This window comes from Bombyx mandarina, chromosome 13 (assembly GCF_030267445.1).
Source record: "Bombyx mandarina strain Sakado chromosome 13, ASM3026744v2".
In the NCBI taxonomy this organism is placed as follows: Eukaryota; Metazoa; Arthropoda; class Insecta; order Lepidoptera; family Bombycidae; genus Bombyx; species Bombyx mandarina.
Window position 1 is genome coordinate 492885 of NC_143220.1, and position 21633 is coordinate 514517.

The 21633-nt window shown below is 42.9% G+C and overlaps 2 protein-coding genes across 2 annotated transcripts in view; both read left to right on the forward strand.

Moving 5' to 3' along the window:
* The window catches only part of LOC114249720 (TIP41-like protein), a 110525-nt gene that overhangs the window by 7213 nt on the left and 81679 nt on the right, over positions 1-21633 (forward strand). The gene's annotated exons all lie outside the window — the stretch shown is intronic.
* Positions 880-21308, forward strand: LOC114247094 (uncharacterized). The gene is made up of 10 exons (XM_028179943.2): positions 880-1184; positions 1395-1620; positions 3168-3298; positions 9622-9876; positions 10477-10642; positions 12001-12173; positions 14421-14610; positions 17161-17469; positions 18421-18596; positions 20065-21308. The coding sequence occupies exons 1-10, from the start codon at positions 1157-1159 to the stop codon at positions 20310-20312; spliced, it is 1902 nt and encodes a 633-aa protein (XP_028035744.2). The 5' UTR covers positions 880-1156; the 3' UTR covers positions 20313-21308.

Consider the following 21633-nt stretch of genomic DNA (forward strand, 5'->3'; position numbering starts at 1 on the left):
AAATGTTTGTGTACCGGGCTATTAATAGGTGCAATGAGACCTCCTCTGTTTGTGACAGAAAAAGATCTGGCCGTCCACGTAGTGTTCGTACGAGAAAGGTGGTCAAAGCAGTAAGGGAAAGAATTCGAGGAAATCCTGTCCGAAAGCAAAGGATTTTATCTCGGGAGATGAAGATAGCACCTAGAACCATGTCACGTATTTTAAAAGATGACTTAGGACTTTCAGCCTATAAGAGACGTACTGGTCATTTCTTAACTGATAATTTAAAAGAGAATAGGGTGGTAAAATCGAAACAACTACTGAAGCGGTACGCAAAGAGAGGTCATAGAAATTTTTTGTTTACGGAGCAGAAATTTTTTACAATTGAGTAACATTTTAACAAACAAAATTACCGTATATATGCTCAAAGCTCTAAGGAAGCTTCCCAATTAGTCGACAGAGTGCAACGTGGGCACTATGCGACTTCAGTGATGGTTGGGTGGGGTATTAGCTATGAAGGAGTGACTGAGCCATACTTTTGTGAAAAAAGTATCAAAACATCGGCACAAGTGTATCAAGATACCGTTCTTGGGAAGGTAGTGAAGCCCCTTAACAACACCATGTTCAATAATCAAGAACGGTCCTTCCAGCAAGACTCGGCGCCAGGTCATAAAGCTCGGTCTACGCAGTCTTGGTTGGAAACGAACGTTTCGGACTTCATCAGAGCTGAAGACTGGCCGTCGATCTTAATCCGCTGGATTATGATTTTTGGTCAGTTTTAGAGAGTATGGCTTGCTCTAAACGCCATGATAATTTGGAGTGCGTGCTTCTATTGATAACTGGCTTCAACGTTTAAAGGACTGTACTGCAGCCTTTTATAATACAACCCTCAAATAAAATAATACAGAATAACTTTTTTTTGTTTCTATGAAACAATCTTAATCCTAAAATCGTGTTGATTCGTGAACGTAATCATGATTATCAAGTTTTATAGAATAATAATTAACATAAGAGCTATCGTACATCAGATGAAGCAATAGCGAGTGATTAATACAGTGATAACTAGTCGATAAATTAAGTTTAGTCTGCTAATTTTTTCCAGTCTAGCTGATGTTTACAGACAGACAATGTGCTATTTTAAGCTCGCATAATTTGATTTTTTGGAATCTAAAAAACAATGAAGGATTTTATTATTGCACTCCTAGGTAAGTTATTATATGATTAACTTAATGAGACTTATAAAGGGAACATAATTTCAAAAAGCTTATTATGTAAAATCAGAAATTAAATGTTGGTTATTTTTTACACAATAAACTCCAGAAACAACAAAAACAATGCTTAATTTCTAATTAAAAGAAAATACAAAATTGACCAGCATGCAATTTTTTATTGACTAAGTGCTAAATTCGTTTTAGTGTCTATTTGGATTCATCATGGATTTACTCAGATAGCAACATTTGACGTGAGATTAGGTAACTTATACTTAATGCAACGAGGATTAGGGTCGCCATATGAATTAAGAGTAGCAAAGGGACATGAAGCTCTTTTAAAACTGAACAGAGAGTTGGTAAACCAGCAATCTTGTTCGGTCACAACGCCAAAAGGCGTCACGTTTGATGTTCGCCAGCCCCCTCAAAACAGGTCAGTTAGATACAATATTTTTTGACATTGACCATTTAGTACGCAAACTTTCAAAGATTACAAGGATAAGAAGGTTCGACTTATAAAAGAACACATTTTTGGTTAAATAGTGAAATATGTTTAAAACGTATATTATATTAAATGTGGATGTGTATTTTGTAATATTTTCATGTTCAAACCACCATGTTCGTTTTAAGTGTGGCCAAGTTGTCAGTTGTCACAAGTTTGCGCGTTCACTGCGAAGAAGGACCCCTTTGTCATGGCGCCGCAATTCCAAGGAGTATCCCTGCAACCTTCCGAGAGTATTGGGATACTTGGGGTCGACATTTCGAGCGATGTCCAGTTTCGGAGTCATTTGGAAGGCAAAGCCAAGTTGGCGTCCAAAATGCTGGGAGTCCTCAACAGAGCGAAGCGGTACTTCACGCCTGGACAAAGGCTTTTGCTTTATAAAGCACAAGTCCGGCCTCGCGTGGAGTACTGCTCCCATCTCTGGGCCGGGGCTCCCAAATACCAGCTTCTTCCATTTGACTCCATACAGAGGAGGGCCGTTCGGATTGTCGATAATCCCGGTCTCACGGATCGTTTGGAACCTCTGGGTCTGCGGAGGGACTTCGGTTCCCTCTGTATTTTGTACCGTATGTTCCATGGGGAGTGCTCTGAGGAATTGTTCGAGATGATACCGGCATCTCGTTTTTACCATCGCACCTCCCGCCACCGGAGTAGAGTTCATCCATACTACCTGGAGCCACTGCGGTCATCTACAGTGCGTTTCCAGAGGTCTTTTTTGCCACGTACCATCCGGCTATGGAATGAGCTCCCCTCCACGGTGTTTCCCGAGCGCTATGACATGTCCTTCTTCAAACGAGGCTTGTGGAGAGTATTAAGCGGTAGGCAGCGGCTTGGCTCTGCCCCTGGCATTGCTGAATTCCATGGGCGACGGTAACCACTCACCATCAGGTGGGCCGTATGCTCGTCTGCCTACAAGGGCAATAAAAAAAAAAAAAAAAAAGTTACCTATATATACAACTGAACATTTGTATGTTTGTTCTGTATGCGTTTATAAACCATTCATCGGACTGTATCTAATTTTGGTATAGCTTTACACTCTACGAAAGGTTTTTGTGAAGGTTTCCAGGAAAGGTTCCTGGTTTCGCTGGTAGCCTAAATAGCTATTCCAGCTTTACAATGGCTTATAGGTGAGCTCACGGGGCTGTCTGAGAGAGTTGGCTACCACGGGATCGAGGTTGCGACCCACTGAGAAACTCAGTGGGTTGTGTCTATGGGTTAGTTGACCCAGAGCGGATCCTGGGGATCCGATAAGACATGTTTCGGGGAAAGACGCTTTCTATTGCCACGTCGCCTGAGTTGAATCTGAGTGTGGGATAATTAGAGATATTTACGAAAGGAAAATCATTTTACCGTTCATTTCAAGGCGTGTTTCATTTAATTTTGCTTAATATAAATAATTGATTTAGAGTCTTGAAAGATTTGGTGTTAAACCATTAAAATTGCGATGACTGAAACTGAATTGCCAAGTTTTATTTTAGATACGAAAGTTGGAGCGATGGATGCGGTGTGAGAGTCCGTAACATAATTAAAGAAGACGAAGGCAGATGGAGGTTAACTGCTACTAGAGGAAATGATTCTATAACTGGATGGTCTGAAGTGTATGTTCAAGGTGAAACTCTTTTGAGATTTCTATTAAAACAAAAACAAAACCGCTTACTTAGAAAGCTGCTAATAAAAGCGTTGACTTAGGAAACTGCTAATAAAACCGTTGACTTAGGAAACTGCTAATAAAACCGCTGACTTAGTCTTGTTTGTAATATAATATAATTCAATATTTGAAGAGAAGCCGTGAAAATTGAATCGTATTCTGGTAATACAAGTCTGCGATAAAATTTTTGAGCCAAAAAAATCCGATTTCAATTTGACTTTGCACGTCGCCCTGACAAATGTTACTTTTCTTATCGGTCAACAGATCACCTTGAAACACATAGTCTGAACTTCAGGTTCAGGTTTGATGTTTTAATCGTTTACGTTACGTCGATAAAAATATAATTGATTGATCGTACACCAATTTATTTTTTGATAATAGCTGATCGAAGTTTATATTCAATTAGTTTTTACCATCTTTTGAAAGTATTGACAATTCATTCCGATAGAGGCACCCGTCACGTGCGGACGTGCCCATCGACCACTCGATCGCCCGGCCTTTGTTCGCCCGGCTTTTGTTAGCCCGGCCATTGTTCGCGCGGCCTGTGTTCGTGGTACATCTGCCGACAAACCGTTTTCCAGGAAGTGTTTATTTGTTTTGTTTCTTTTTGTTATTCCTGTTTTGTTGTGTTTTTTCTTTGTCCTGTAGTAATCACGACGCATCGCCACCTGTGTTCAATAGAACCGCTCAGTTCCGAGAAGTTGGGGCCTCGCCGCAAGGCGAGTGTATTCAAAGTCCCGGGGCAGCTCCACCTGGGCACGTATCCATAATGGACGCTGTATTCGCGGAATTTCTCCGGCTTCGCTACCCAAAGCTCACTTCCGAGTTTCTGGCCTTCAAGGCCGACCACACAGCAAGCCCTCTCGTGGACTCCGCCGACCTCGCTGCTCCTGCGTCGCCTGTACCTGCGTGCAAAGCTTCTGCATCGAGCACCGCAGCCTCCGTCGAGCCTGCCGTTCCTGCGTCGCCTATACTGGCGAGTAAAACTGCTGCGTCGTCCTCCGTGGCCACCGTTCCAGCTGTGCGATCATCCGCGGCCTCCGTCGCGCCGTAAGAAGCGTGCCGCGGAGTCTCGAGCTCCCGCAGCCGCTAAAATTAGCAAAGCCGCGAACGCGTCGCGCCCCCGCCCCCAGACTCCCGTTGCGCCTCCAGCCCGTGCCAGTCCGTCGCCGCGTCCGGTGGCACAAAATAAAACCCAGTCCCCTCCTCCGGTATCCTTCAAGAGAAGGCAGCTTGGGATCGAGTTTCTCTGGCCCTTAAGGCCAAAAATATCAATTTCACGAATGCCCGTAACCTCGCGAACGGCATCCAAATAAAGGTGCATTCATCTGATGACCATAGGGCCCTCACCTCTTACCTCCGTAAGGAGCGTGTAAGCTTCCACACTTATACGCTTCAGGAGGAGCGCGAACTCCGCGTTGTAATACGCGGAATCCCTAAAGAGTTAGATGTAGAGCTCGTAAAAGTCGACCTGTTAGAACAAGGCCTACCAGTGAATTCTGTGCACCGTATGCACACCGGTCGCGGTAGGGAGCCATATAATATGGTTCTAGTCGCTCTCCAGCCTACCCCCGAGGGTAAGAAAATCTTTAACACACAGACCGTCTGTAGGCTCTCTGGTATCGCTGTCGAAGCCCCCCATAAAAAAGGCACTCCTAGCCAGTGCCATAACTGTCAATTGTACGGGCACTCTTCCCGTAACTGTCACGCGCGCCCCCGATGCGTCAAATGTTTAGGCGATCACACCACGGCCCTATGCAATCGCGATAAAAAAACCGCGACGGAACCGCCTAGCTGCGTCCTGTGTCGAACACAGGGTCACCCCGCAAATTACCGCGGATGCCCCCGAGCCCCGAAAATAAATCGCCGCGTCGCCCGCCAAAACCGCCTCCGAGCTTCCGGCCCAGACATCAAAGCCTCGGCACCCTCTGCGTCGCAGGCTAACGTAAAGGCAGTCGTTCCGGCGGCGATGCCCAGGGTCTCGGCCTGGGCGAAACCGCTGCCGTACACGAACACGGCTACAACTCCCTCCTCCGCGATTCGTCCCGCCCCCGCGACTCGTCCCCCTCCCGCGACTTGCCCTCCGACCGCGTCCGACAATCTCGCTTTAGCGATCGACTTCTTTCAGTCGATCAACTTTGAGCGCGTTAACGCTTTGGGCGACGCCATTCGCGCTGCCTCCACTGCACAACACTTTATCGCCGTTGTGCAGGAATACGCCGACGTATACGCGTCATTAAATACGTACGTCCTCCCCTCACTCCGCCGGTAATCAATGGCGTATATAAGTAGAATAAAGCCCCTATCCGTAACGATAGGATTTTTTAACGCTTACGGTCTCGCAAATCAACGTGATCAGGTTTCTGACTTTTTGCGTGACCATCAAATTGATATCTTTTTAGTGCAGGAGACCCTACTTAAGCCCGCGCGCCGTGACCCTAAAATCGTGAACTATAACATGGTCAGGAATGACAGGCTCTCTGCCCGTGGTGGTGGTACCGTCATTTACTATAGAAGAGCCCTGCATTGCGTCCCGCTCGATCCTCCCGCGCTCGCTAATATCGAAGCATCAGTGTGCCGAATCTCACTGACGGGACACGCGCCGATCGTTATCGCGTCCGTTTATCTTCCACCGGATAAGATCGTTCTAAGCAGTGATATCGAGGCGCTGCTCGGCATGGGGAGCTCTGTCATTCTGGCGGGCGACCTAAATTGTAAACACATCAGGTGGAACTCACACACCACAACCCCGAATGGCAGGCGGCTTGACGCGTTAGTCGATGATTTCGCCTTCGATATCGTCGCTCCGCTAACCCCGACTCACTACCCGCTAAATATCGCGCATCGCCCGGATATACTCGACATAGCGTTATTAAAAAACGTAACTCTGCGCTTACACTCGATCGAAGTAGTTTCAGAGTTAGATTCAGACCACCGTCCCGTCGTTATGAAGCTCGGTCGCGCTCCCGATTCCGTTCCCGTCACGAGGACTGTGGTGGATTGGCACACGCTGGGCATCAGCCTGGCTGAATCTGATCCACCATCGCTCCCGTTTAACCCGGACTCTACCCCGTCTCCTCAGGATACCGCTGAAGCCATAGACATCTTAACGTCACACATCACCTCGACATTAGATAGATCATCGAAACAAGTTGTAGCGGAGGACTTCCTTCACCGCATCAAATTGTCCGACGATATTAGGGAACTCCTTAGAGCTAAGAACGCCTCGATACGCGCCTACGACAGGTATCCTACCGCGGAAAATCGTATTCGAATGCGTGCCCTACAACGCGACGTAAAGTCTCGCATCGCCGAAGTCCGAGATGCCAGATGGTCTGATTTCTTAGAAGGACTCGCGCCCTCCCAAAGGTCTTACTACCGCTTAGCTCGTACTCTCAAATCGGATACGGTAGTAACTATGCCCCCCCTCGTAGGCCTCTCAGGCCGACTCGCAGGGTTCGATGATGACGAAAAAGCAGAGCTGCTGGCCGATACATTGCAAACCCAGTGCACGCCCAGCACTCAATCCGTGGACCGTGTTCATGTAGAATTAGTAGACAGTGAGGTAGAACGCAGAGCCTCCTTGCCACCCTCGGATGCGTTACCACCCGTCACCCCGATAGAAGTTAAAGACTTGATCAAAGACGTACGTCCTCGCAAGGCTCCCGGTTCCGACGGTATATCTAACCGCGTTATTAAACTTCTACCCGTCCAACTCATCGTGATGTTGGCATCTATTTTCAATGCCGCTATGGCGAACTGTATCTTTCCCGCGGTGTGGAAAGAAGCGGACGTTATCGGCATACATAAACCCGGTAAACCAAAAAATCATCCGACGAGCTACCGCCCGATTAGCTTCCTCATGTCTCTAGGCAAACTGTATGAGCGTCTGCTTTACAAACGCCTCAGAGACTTCGTCTCATTCAAGGGCATTCTCATCGATGAACAATTCGGATTCCGTACAAATCACTCATGCGTTCAACAGGTGCACCGCCTCACGGAGCACATTCTTGTGGGGCTTAATCGACCAAAACCGTTATACACGGGAGCTCTCTTCTTCGATGTCGCAAAAGCGTTCGACAAAGTCTGGCATAATGGTTTGATTTTCAAACTATTCAACATGGGCGTGCCGGATAGTCTCGTGCTCATCATACGGGACTTCTTGTCGAACCGCTCTTTTCGATATCGAGTCGAGGCAACCCGCTCCTCCCCACGACCTCTCACAGCTGGAGTCCCGCAAGGCTCTGTCCTCTCACCCCTCCTATTTAGCTTATTCGTCAACGACATTCCCCGGTCGCCGCCGACCCATTTAGCTTTATTCGCCGACGACACGACTGTTTAATATTCTAGTAGAAATAAGTCCCTAATCGCGAAGAAGCTTCAGAGCGCAGCCCTAGCCCTAGGACAGTGGTTCCGAAAATGGCGCATAGACATCAACCCAGCGAAAAGTACTGCGGTGCTATTTCAGAGGGGAAGCTCCACACGGATTTCCTCCCGGATTAGGAGGAGGAATCTCACACCCCCGATTACTCTCTTTAGACAACCCATACCCTGGGCCAGGAAGGTCAAGTACCTGGGCGTTACCCTGGATGCATCGATGACATTCCGCCCGCATATAAAATCAGTCCGTGACCGTGCCGCGTTTATTCTCGGTAGACTCTACCCCATGATCTGTAAGCGGAGTAAAATGTCCCTTCGGAACAAGGTGACACTTTACAAAACTTGCATAAGACCCGTCATGACTTACGCGAGTGTGGTGTTCGCTCACGCGGCCCGCACACACATAGACACCCTCCAATCCCTACAATCCCGCTTTTGTAGGTTAGCAGTCGGGGCTCCGTGGTTCTTGAGGAACGTTGACATACACGACGACCTGGGCCTCGAATCAATTCGGAAATACATGAAGTCAGTGTCGGAACGATACTTCGATAAGGCTATGCGTCATGATAATCGCCTTATCGTTGCCGCCGCTGACTACTCCCCGAATCCTGATCATGCAGGAGCCAGTCACCGTCGACGCCCTAGACACGTCCTTACGGATCCATCAGATCCAATAACCTTTGCATTAGATGCCTTCAGCTCTAATACTATGGCAGGCGAGCAAGTGTTTAGCCAGGAGGGGTGGGATTTGCTAACAGCTACCCGAGTGCCTCCAAGGGAGACCTAACAAATCAAGAGTAGCTGCTTCGCGAATGAACCTACTATCGGATCGGCATCGCAACTTGCTGAGAAGATCCGGCGAGAAACGCAGCGGGCTGATGCATGGGTTAGGTTGCACGTCGACCTCTTTGTCGAGTTCGACGAGTACGGTTACCGGGGTCCCTACTCCTAGTGTTAGAGCTAAAGGTGTCTAATGCAAGGGTTATTGGATCTGATGGCTCCGTAAGGACGTGTCTAGGGCGTCAACGGTGACTGGTTCCTGCGCGATCAGAATTAATAGATATGATGCAAGGCTACCGCTAACAATGTTCATCGACGTCGATTGTTAATTTGACGTCGTCTTGGCCTGAAGGATAAGATGCTCGGTGTAGGTATTCATATTGAGCTAAGCAATTATGCCGATGTTCGAATCAATTATAATTTACGTAATTACAAGTGGTAGGACTCTTGTGAGTCCGCGCGGGTAGGTACCACGTACCACCCCCCTGCTTATTTCTGCCGTGAAGTAGTAATGCGTTTCGGTTTGAAGAGTGGGGCAGCCGTTGTAACTATACTTGAGACCTTAGAACTTATATCTCAAGGTGGTTGGCGCATTTACGTTGTAGATAGATGTCTATGGGCTCCAGTAACCACTTAACACCAGGTGGGCTGTGAGCTCGTCCAGCCATCTAAGCAATAAAAAAAAGCCCGCAGGTACCATTTTTTATAAAAAAAATACTACGCGTCAACGATCGTGGACAGGCGGCACTTACTGATAGCAGGGTGTATTGTAAGCTCGTATGGGTGGGTTATCATGCTGTCTTATATCACGGCGCGGCGGTTCCACCCTTCAAAGCGGAGCTTATGACTGTTCTGCGGTATAAATAGACCGGCTGATGGTACTTACCCGTGCGGGTCCACATATCTGGTAGTAGATGCATTCCCGAAGCAGTTCCCAACGAACTGTTAGGTTTCCTTCCCAGGTGTTTGTGCAGCTGTGAGCAAATCTCACTCCAGCCCAAGTTGGCCATCTGTCCTGGTGCAACTGAAAAGGCCTTAGGGCCACAAGCAATCTTTCGATCCTTAAATGTCACTGAACAAAAAATATTGAGACTGACTAAAAACAAATTGTTAAAACCTCACAGCTGAAATACCAGAATACCATCCAACAACAATAGCTCTACAAGACGGGGAAAGGCACACTCATGTTGATCTCACTACGCTCAACAGCGCCTACTGTTTGGTTGAACAGCCCTTTTCTGATATTTCGTTTGTGCCTGGACACTGCAGCGTGACTTTGGATCGGACCACGAGAGCGGTTCAAGGGAACTGGAATGTTGTCCTTGGTCTGCCAGGACAAGTAGCAGAAGTACAAGCCAACACCAAAGTTGAGGTGGAAGGTGAGTTTCGCTATAAATGTACACAGGTACATTTACGAAGTAGACGACCTTTCGACTTCCTTGGTAGTAAGAGGTCACTGGCGCTCATTGGTATCAATAGTGTTGAGTAAGCATCAAATTTGTTGCCTTCCACAGCGGACTCTTTTCAATTTTCGATTGATCAGAGATGATAATAATAAAATTCATGAAGTTCAAGAAACGCCGTGGGTGGGAGCGTTCATCCCAGAACCATTTCTGTTTTGTACGAGAACTCAAATGAGGGCCCATCAATGACTAAAATTTAATCTTCATCAATCAACCATGGTTTACATGTATTATACCTATTTCTTCACAAATAAAGTTGTGTACAGAGTATCCCAACCCAGTGATGTTCTGATAAGGATCATGATAATATTTTATTAAAATGATAGACACAATTACGTATAAATACAATTTCGTTGTGAAATAATAGAGCTATTATTGATAATCCACAATTTCTTAGAAATCTGTGTAGTTGTGTTTTGTATTGTATGTTATATTATACAAAAAGTTTTATTTATTTATTATATAATGAAATTCAGTTGTTGCACGTTTTTGTTTTGATTCCTATATGATTTTTAGTTGAAAGTTTGGACACGGGATACGTACAAGATACGAATGCTAAGAAGTTACATTTGTACTGCAACATATTGCATACACAGAAGAATATCACATTTTGTCGTTTCCAAAAGATAACGGAACATGTTGGTTATAATATTATGAACGGCTTGAGCGACGGTGCGCACAGGTATTCAGCTAATTTTAAATGTTTTTCACTTTGATATAAATACAGGACAAAGTTGAGGACAGCTAATTTTTATTTATTGCTTAGGTGGGTGGACGAGCTCACAGCCCACCTGGTCTTAAGGGGTTACTGGAGCACATAGACATCTGCAACGTAAATCCACCCACCTTGAGATATAAGTTCTAAGGTCTCAGTATATGTAGTTACAACGACTGCCCCACCCTTCAAACCGAAACGCATTACTGCTTCACGACAGAAATAAATTTAAAAATATTTGGATCTGCGGACATATATTATAATTTAATAAAACGTTCTTCTCAATAATTGAGCAGTAAACATAGGTTTTAAAAATTCTTTTATCAAACTTTGTATTATTATTAATAAGTAATCAAAATTTTAATAAATTGTCATTGGAATTGGATCTAGTAGATCTTGAGGTATCCGTTTGATCTTTGAGAGATTAATATTTAAATAAATTGATAGATTCCAATAATGTCGACAAAGCTTGCATCAATAAAATCTATAATGTGAATGTGTCCAATACGGCTACTCCCCTTCAGTTAGATACACATCTATTGTATAAGTCAGGGGGTGAAAGACTATTTGGTTTAAGCGACATTTCGGCACATTACAGGAGAGTTATTTAAAGTATAAAATTTGGAAAAAATACCATAACAAAAAACTTCTGTAGCTATTTAAATGGGGTAAACTTAATTAAAGTTTATTTAAAAACATCGAATTATTGATGCTAATACCAAACATAACGGACCTTTAATTATAAAGATAAATGGTAAATGTCACGTATTAAGAGAAATTTCGCTTAAACAAAAGCCTTTCACCCCTCGAAGTAATGAATGAGGTTTAAATGAAAATAGTAAATTTGAACTATATTCTTTGATTTTTATGCCTTGTCGTTATCACTTAAGATGATATCATGTCTCATATCACATAAGATGATGTGATTTTAGTCGCTTAACAATCAGTCGTAACACTGTTACATACAAGATGATGACCGATTTTTTTTGATAACGCCATCTTGTGTCTTTAAAGCGGTTAGTTGCCATCAATTAAGAAAAATAGTATTATTATTCGCCAATAGATGTCGGGAAGAGTTGATTATTGAAAACACGAATAAAACAACATTTCCTGAAAATAAATCGTAGCTAGATCGATTTGTCGCCCCCGAAATCCCCTGTATACTAAATTTTATGAAAATCGTTGGAGCCGTTTCCGAGATTCAGATTATATAAGTATATATTAATATATAAGAATTGCTCGTTTAAAGGTATAAGATTCGATATTTGATCACAGCTATTACGGGGATGGCGTGGCACTGTTAAATATTCGATATTTGGTCACAGTTATTACGGGGACGGTTTCGAGATGCGGCACTGTGGTATGACGGTCGAAAATCCAACTGAACAAGTGTTCGGTACGTGGCGGTGTACTGTGGGAGTTCAGGAAAGGGTCGGCACTCAAATACACCAGAGGACTCCGATGCAAGCGTTGATTAGGGTTTCCCCATACAATTTAGGTTTGTCAATTTGTAATTTTGATTTTTTAGTACAATTTAAGCGTGTCGAGCGATTTGTATAAGTACTTAATTAAATACGTATTTAATTCTTGTTCACGAATGACTGCCAAGATGAAGGACAGACAACAGGTAATAAGAATGAAACGCGCAAAAAAAATTATTTGCGTATTACTGATGATAGGGTGTCTTGTGATTGGTCTTCCTCGTCTCCCTCTTCCTCTCTGGAGGCGCCGGAGTCCGACATAACCCGGGCAGTTACCCCTCGCGACGGGTATCCGTATATGGATTCCTCGGCGTTAAAAAAAGGGTGTCTTGTGAGCGCGCAGGTCCTTTTCCGTAATTTCTGCCGCGAAGCAGTAATGCGTTCCGGTTTGAAGGTTGGGGGGTCGCAAACTATGGATCTGAGACTTAGAACTCACGTCTTGAGGTGATTGACGGTATTCAGAGGGCTCCGCTAACCATTTAACACCCGTTGAGGCTTTAATTATCGTCTACGCAATAAAACAAAACTCAAAACCAATATACCTAGTCAGGTCATAAATTCTGTCACATGTTTAATGTAAAATAATTGAAACAAGTTTATTCATTATGTAACCATTCATATACCAAAATGAACTTAACAAAACATAGATTCTTATGACACTAAAGTTTATTCAAAATGACCTCCGTGGTATTGAATACAGGCCTTCAAGCTGCGCGGCCAGTCGTCTATCGCAGCACGAACAAGGTCCATGTCAATATCGGCGGCTGCCTTAATCAAGGATGTCTTGAGTGACTCCAAATTGGGATGAGGCTTTGAGCACGCCTTTTCCTCCAAGTGTTGCCATATCTTGTAATCTAACGGATTCAAATCTGGACTGGAGGAGGCCAGTCTTCGTGCCGGATGAAGTCGATTTCACGCGCCGCCAGCCAGTCTTGTGTGCTCTTCGCTCTATGAGCTGGCGCCGAATCTTATTGGAATACCCAGTGCCTGTTATCGAACATGGTATGAGAAACAGGTTCCACAAGGTTCGTCAGGACTGTATTTTGATACACAACTGCATTCGTTTTTACACCTTTCTCACAAAAATGTACCTCTGTTAAGCCCCAATAAGAAACTCCCAACCATACCATGAGCGAGGATGGAAAATGACCTCGTTGGACACGCGGAATACGGTTGCTCGCTTCTTCACTACTGTGTGCGTACACCTTATCATTTTGTTTGTTGTAGCTCTCTTCTACGGTAAAAATTTTTTCATCCGAATAAAGAATTTCCCGATATTTTTTTCCCGCGTACCGCTTCAACAAAGCGCGGCATCTCTTCAGTCTCAGGTCCATTAGACGAGCATTCAAGCGATGTCCTGTTTTTCTTCGATATGCCCGAAGCCCTAAGTCTTCATTTAACACCCTTTTCACCGTGGTTCTGCTTAACCCCATCTGAAGGGCTAACAGTTTCTGCTTACGTTTGGGATTTCTTTGAATTCGCGCCTTCACAGCTTTTATCACTGTTGGAGTCCTAACAGACCGAGGGTGACCACTTCTTGACCTGTCATCTACACTAGAGTCTTCATTGTATCGTTTGATGGTACGATGAACGAATCTTTTGGTTATATTAAAATTTTTCAGTATGTTAAAAATTTGAATTGGCGCGTAACCGCAACGATGCAACGCAATAACTGCAACACGGTCTTCTTTAAGCGTCCACTCCATATTTAAAAATGAGTAAAATTCTAAAAGTATACATTTTTATTTTCATGAACAATTCGAAATTCGAATTCAATAAACTTTTTTGTGGCCAGCATTCTAAAAGAAAAGTTTTTACTGTGTGACAATACTTATGACCTGACTAGGTATAAGTATATATGTATAAATGTAACAAAAAGCAGATTATGATTATGAGCTTTTTTTTAAGTCGAATGATCGTGAATGATGAATTAACGCTTACTTTAATCATTGTTAGACTTATGTACACTTTGTGATTTTTATCTGTATTAACGATTATAGATGTATTTAAAGTATCATGATATTTTAGTTTTTATCAAAGTCACGTCTTCAATAAGTGAATGTTAATTCTTGATGAATGTCCATTTATTTTGTTAATCAAGTCATGTGAGTGTTAGGGAAGTTAGGTACGTATGTCATATTTATATCAGAATGTCTGCCGGTAAGAACTTTGGAACATTTTTTGCCGGAAAGTGAGAAAACACACGGAATGTGGACAAGACTGGGCTAGCTTTAAACAGAATGATAAAGAATATTCTATTGCAGGTTCAAGAATCATGAATGAAGTTAATGAAGACAGCATTGCGAGTAGAACGATCTTTGTACAAAGGGATATGGGTTTCACAATAACGTGCAGAGCTGATGTTTCATTGAGCTATTGTTGGTTTCAACATCCGAACGGAACCCAGTACACTCCTGTGCCACGGAGTGATGACTCCGATGACAGTTTATTTTGGTGATTATCAAACAGTTGTTGGTTTTGTCAGATAGATATTCATTTGCATAACTTATACACATGGCAACTTAAGGAGTGGAAGGGGTGTCGTTGATTAGTGAGTAAATGTTTAGGATAGTGACTATTAAATTTGCTTTTCTTTCAATTAAATTCCGTCATACACACAAATGGTGGGGATCGGATTAGATTTACAGAAAATAACACCTGGCCACAAGCACGTTTCTGTACAAGTAAGTACCTATACCGATAACTTCTTTCAGATGGATCCAGCTAATTGACTTTCTTTTTTTTTCTTTTTTTTTTTTTCCTACCTATGCTGATAGTCTTGAGAGGCTATTTCAGCTTACCCTAGCTTGTGTAGGTGAGCTCACGGGGCTCAAACCGGAGAATTGCTAACACCGCCCTAGCAAGAGCAGTGCTTCGCAGAATCTACCACCGGATCGGAAGCGCGACGCACTGAGAAGATCCGGCGAGAAACTCAGTGGGCTGTGTCTGTGGGTTAATTCGCTCGTCGAGCCCTTCGTTGCAAGCGACGGGTTCGACGAGGACGGTGACCGGTGCTTGTATTGCCTAAAAGCACCGTTAATGGATCAGGAGGATCCGTGATGACGTGCTTTGGGCGACGTCGACGGTTTACCAATCGGTCTACAGGATCGGGTATGTAGTTTCCGGCGGCCACGACAAGAGGGTTCTCATGTCGTGCCGTCTTCTCAAAGTGGCGCAGCGATGCCGACTGTAGATACTTACTGACGGGGTCGAGCTCCAGGTCATCGTGGAGGTCCACGTTCCTCTGGAACCATGGTGCTCCGACGGCTATCCTGCAGAATCGGGATTGTATAACCTGAAGGGGTTTCAAGTTGGTGCGGGCCGCGTGAGCGAACACTACGCTTGCATACGTCATGACGGGGCATATGCAAGTTTTGTAGAGGGTTACCTTGTTACGGAGGGACAGTTTGCTTCGTCTACAAAGCATTGGGTAGAGTCGTCCTAGTATAAACGCGGCGCGATCGCGTACCGTTTTGACGTGGGGACGGAATGTCATCCCTCTGTCGAGGGTGACGCCTAGGTATTTAACCTTCGAGGCCCACGGTATGGGCTGTTCAAAGAGAGTGATGGGGCTAACGGCGGAGGTGTTTACGCGCCTATTGGGGAGTGGGGTGCTCGAAGTGGTATTCGGAGGGCGACCCCTTTTGAATAGTACCGCTGTACTTTTCGTGGGGTTGATGTCTATTCGCCACTTCCGGAACCACTGTCCCATGGTGGTTACTGCGATCTGGAGTCGCCGATGAAGCAACGACATCTTCCTACACGAGTAGTAGATAGCCGTGTCATCGGCGAAGAGCGCTAGATGGGTCTCCGGAGACCGGGGTATATCGTTGATATACAAACTAAATAGTAATGGGGAGAGTGCGGAGCCTTGCGGGACTCCGGCAGTCAGATGACGGGGACGAGAACGAGTTCCCTCTACTCGATATCGAAACGAACGGTTCGACAAGAAGTCTCGTATGATGAGCACGAGTCTGTCTGGCACTCCCATGTTGTACAGTTTGTAGATCAAACCGTTGTGCCAGACTTTGTCGAACGCCTTCGCTACATCGAAGAAGAGGGCGCCGGTCGGGTTGACTTTCGGTGCTCGAGTTTCTCGTCGGATCGTTTCGGTGGGTCGCGATACCGCTGATGGTAAACTCATTCGCCAATCAGCTGCTGGAGATACTAGGAATCATTCAGAGGTTCTCGGGCAGTTATTAGCAAACCAGTGGCGTAGCGTGGGTGTCAGTCGCCCGAGGCGGAATACAATTTTGCCGCCCTTTTATTTAGGTATTTCACTCTGATGTAAACTATACATTAATTCTAGAATTTTTTTGGCAAGAGCAGATACGGGGAATCCCCGCGAGTCAGTATAGACGGTGTTGCCGGTTCAATCGGTCCAAATTTGTAGTTGCGATAAAAATATGAAATGGTTCAAATATTTTTATTATTTTTTGTGAAATTTTGCCGCCCCCTAAAAAGTATCGCCCGGGGTGCGCCCCCCCTCCCGCCCTCACCACGCTACGCCACTGTAGCAAACTTGTTTTCTACCGGCTGAGCCCCGAGTTCGCCCACACATCCTGGTTAATATGTAAAGGTCTCAGGTCCATCAGACCTGTTTGTAGACCACTATTTACATACATCTCATGGGTCTATATGCCTTTTAAATGCCCCATCTCTAGAATAGCTCCCCCCCACTTTTAAGTCACTTTGAGTTTTTTTTTTTTTTTATTGCTTAGATGGGTGGACGATCTCACAGCCCACCTGGTGTTAAGTGGTTTCTGAAGCCCATAGACATCCACAACGTAAATGCGCCACCCACCTTGAGATACAAGTTCTAAGGTCTCAGTATAGTTACAACGGCTGCCCCACCCTTCAAACCGAAACGCATTACTGCTTCACGGCAGAAATAGGCAGGGTGGTGGTACCCACCCGCGCGGAATCACAAGAGGTTCTACCACCAGTAAACAGACGGATACAAGCGGCCTTGCAAAATTTATGATATTATTTTCGCGATTGTAGGTATGCCGGTGAAAGTCTTCAAACTGGCGATTGTGGTATATCGTTTTCTTACGCTACGGATGAAGATTCCGGAGAATGGACTTGTCATATGGGTCCAAGAAGGCAAATGGGAGTCGAACTTACCGATAAATTAGTAGTTCGTGTGACTGGTCCTTTAGCGGCTAGTCAAAAGGAGATCCCTACGGTGATCGATGGGAGTGCTACATTGTTTTGTAAAACGTCGAATGGGAACAGACCGTTGGAATACTGTCGGTTCTTGTCCCCAAAATTTGTTGGCATTAGCATTGATCCGTCTGTTACAAAGGAAAAGTAAGTACGATGATCAAGTTTAAATATTTACTGATGGTAGGACCTCTTATGAGTCCGCACGGGTAGGTACCACCACCTTGCCTATTTCTGCCGTTAAGCAATAATGCGTTTCAGTTTGAAGGGCGGGGCGGCCGCTGTAACTATATTGAGACCTTAGAACTTATATCTCAAGGTGGGTGGCGCATTTACGTTGTAGATGTCTATGAGCTCCACTAACCATCTAACACCAGGTGGGCTGTGAGTTCGTCTACACATATAGGCAAAAAAAAATGTTTGAAATCTTCGCGAATATCTACATTATAATTATAATTTATCGGTAAGCGGGTTTTCATCGAGATTTTTAGTTTTATACTCTAAAAACCGTAACCAGAACTCTATAAATAATAGTACTTAAAATTGAAATTCTTAACTTTATCAACTTTCTGAAGTCATCGTGGACTAAATGTTAAAAAGCCCAGTGCATTCGTATCGAGCGATGCGACTAAGCCGGCGTTCAAATCCCCCACGCAGGTATTAATTTTAGTTTTTTTTTTATTGCTTAGATGGGTGGATGAGCCCACAGCCCACTTGTTGTAGAATGGTGACAGGAGCCCATAGACTCAACAGAATAAATGCCGCCACACTCCTTTAGACATGCGTTTTTAGTCTTAGTTCTATAGTACAACGCCTGCCCTATCCTTCAAAACGAAACGAGTCGAGAGAGAATCGCGAGTCTACCCGTGCGAGCTCACAAGACGACCTATACGACCTATACCTATCTTTATGGATAAAATATAAAGAATTTTACCGCTTTATTTGAGTTTTCTGTGGCCACGAACGCTTTAAACTTATTTTCAATTGTGTAATAAATGACACGAACCGCGGATGAAGTTGGAAAAAATGATTTAAACAATTTATGATACAGTGGAATTAGATTAAAAACAAAAAAATAAACGTAACCAATATTTTCAGCGCAATACTGGGCAGATACTTTTTTACAACCGGCAGAGATTTAGATTATGGTGATTGTTCTTTGACGATTATATCGGTAACCAATGATGACTTAGGAGAGTGGACATGCGCTGCTCTACTACACGACGAGGCCGCGGAGAGTAGAGACATAATGACACTCTACATCGAACAAAGAAGTAAGTAGTATTTATTAGTATTAATAGTTTTATTAGTAGTAGTAGTATATTTTAGGATTTAGTTCCCAAAAGCAGGGGCGAGACAACATATTAGGTATATCGACGCTTGAAAGGCAAACGTGACTAAGCGACAATGCGTGAACTTTACAGTAGACTGATTTAAAGTTGAAATACCTGAAAAAAAATCTATTTTAACGAATCTAGCTGTAGGATTTGAATGATTTTAATAGACTTAGAAATATATATTTTTTGCGCATCAAATATGGTTATTGCCTATCATTTATGTATAAAGCAGTTATTGTCGCTAAGACACGTTTGTCTTTCAAGCGTCGATATTAATAATTATATTATAATGAGATTTAGATTATATTATGTACTGATTATGCTTATTTCGGGTCAACGTTTTTTAACACGCTTATTGACTCGGTATGTACATATGTGTGCTTCTTTGTTTGTAACGGAGTTATTAAACGTCACTTTTGACAACTTAAAAACGTCTGAATAATTTGATAATTTCCAAACGCATCTTGGAATGATGACCATAAATTTACTTTGGTAATTTCGTTCTAATATCCTGATCAATATTAACAGTGTGAGATTTCATAAAGCCGCATAGGTCAGAACTCTACAGAAAGATTTATCTAAAGTCTCAATCAAACGAAAGGACGTAAGGATTCAGCTAGTTTTCCGATTATCCATATTTATGTGAGTCAATTACATAGCAATGCGAGAGAGAACAACTGGCCAATGGAGAAAATATCCAAACGAATGGAATATAATTTCGAAAAGTATTGTACTCTTAACTTAAAAAAAAACCAGCATAGATGTACACCGACTTTTCAGTGATAGCATATTTGTTATAATTAAATTTTACATAATAATTGATGCGTATTGTAGATTTCGACTGACTCAATAAAACTCTTTAAAATTAATATCACTCTAGGCCAGTGATTCCCAATCTATCGTACGCGTACCTCTTAGGGTTATGGGGTGCTATTGGGAGTACGTGAAAATTATATTGGAAATGGCGGAAATATTGAGAAGAAAGTTTTAAATTCTTAGTTAAGTGCTTAGTTAACTTATATAAACACGATTATAATGAATTATGTCTACAATATGTAGATTAAAATGAACTTTATAACTAATAGCTTACTAATGCACTACACTATGAGTGCTGAGTTGTTAAAATATAATATTTTTGTTTGTATAGCGCCTGTCCAATTTTGTATTTGTTAAGAGAAAAGAGACGCATTTTCAGGAGTAGGTATGAAGTTATCAGGGAAACATACTAATAAACGAAAGTTTAAGGGGTAGGGGAACGAAAAAAGGTTGGGAAGCACTGTTCTAGGCATTAAATATGAAGTTTTCAAGATTAAATTAAGGCGGATATAAACATGATGTGAATCGCGATTACGTAGCGTCTAACACAACTGTATAATAATTTTAATGGCATTTTAATTTATTTCAGGTTCAGTTCGATTTCGGGCCGATATATTGGGGATGGCAGGTGGCGTTGTTCTGCTGGCTGTAGTTTTAATATTTGTTTTGTGGTACAAACGCGAGAAAATTCGTTCTTATTGGCGAAAAACAGATTCTAGCAATAGAACAGATAACTTGTCCCTCCAAACGTTTTCTGCGGCTAGCTGGCGCAAAGACAGCGACAGTAGTGGAAGCGCCAATGGATCCCAAAAGGCCGGGTCTCGCGACATTTCATAATCACATACGTATTCAAACTGGTTGAAGTGCTAAAGGTTTTATTGCTTAGATGGGTGCACGAGCTCACAGCCCACCTGGTATTAAGTGGTTACTGGAGCCCATAGACAGCCACAACGCAAATGTCTCAGGTATAGCTACAACGGCTGCCCCACCCTTCAAATCGAAACGCATCTTTCTTTATTATATTTCTTTATTCTATTCATCTTTCTTTATTCTTTATTCCCTCATCTATCTTTTGAAATAGTCAAAATCCGATAAAAAATATAGATCTTTTACAATATTGAGAAAATGAAAATAAAGATGACACGTTTACTCAGTTACTTTTCAAAGATTAATGACGCTGTTTTTTTTTAAATATGACAGAGACGTCTCAATTGTTAAAAATTTAAGTAAACACATGAATTGTAATCGGACTTAATAATCTGTTGAAAACAAAGTAATAATCGAAGATAATTAAAATCTATCAGACGCTCGAATGATAATAAAACGAAGGGAGGAATTTCTTAGCAAATCACCGTGCGAGTAATAAATATTATACGAATATTATAAGAATGCTAGCGGACTTGTTGGATTGATACTGTTGGATTTTATAGTTGAGCCTTCTTTCAAGAAGTCTATTTGTTTTTTTATTTATTATAAAATAAAATAAAATTATTTTATAAATTACGAAACGGGTAAACACATCTATATTTAATAAAAAATTACATATTTTAGTTTTTAAGTAAACATCTTGAATAGCAGGAAACAAGAATTATTATTGTGGACTATTTGAGCTTATAATATTATTTGGAAAGATAATATACAAATTAATACGGACGTAGAGCAGCAAGGAAAAAATGTGTTTATGATTCGTTCGCGTCTCTGGACCTGTCATGAATTATTTATATCATTATCTACCAGCTTATTAGGCATCGCTGTCTGCGATCTTTTTCTGTGATACCGAATTATATTGCAATGTATTATTTATTTTTCTATTAAACTGAAATGATTTAATAAGTTGATTTTCATTGATTTTCATTTTACTGGTGGTAGGACCTCTTGTGAGTCCGCACGGGTAGATACCACCGCCCCGCCTATTTTTGCCATGAAGCAGTAATGCGTTTCGGTTTGAAGGGTGGGGCAGCCGTTGTAAATATACTGAGACCTTAGAACTTATATCTCAAGGTGTGTGGCGCATTTACGTTGTAGATGTCTATGGGTTCCAGTAACCACTTAACAACAGGTGGGCTGTGAGCTCGTCCACACATCTAGGCAATAAAAAAAAAAAATTAATCAGTATTCCCACATCCATACACGTCTATTAACAGTTATTACACTATTA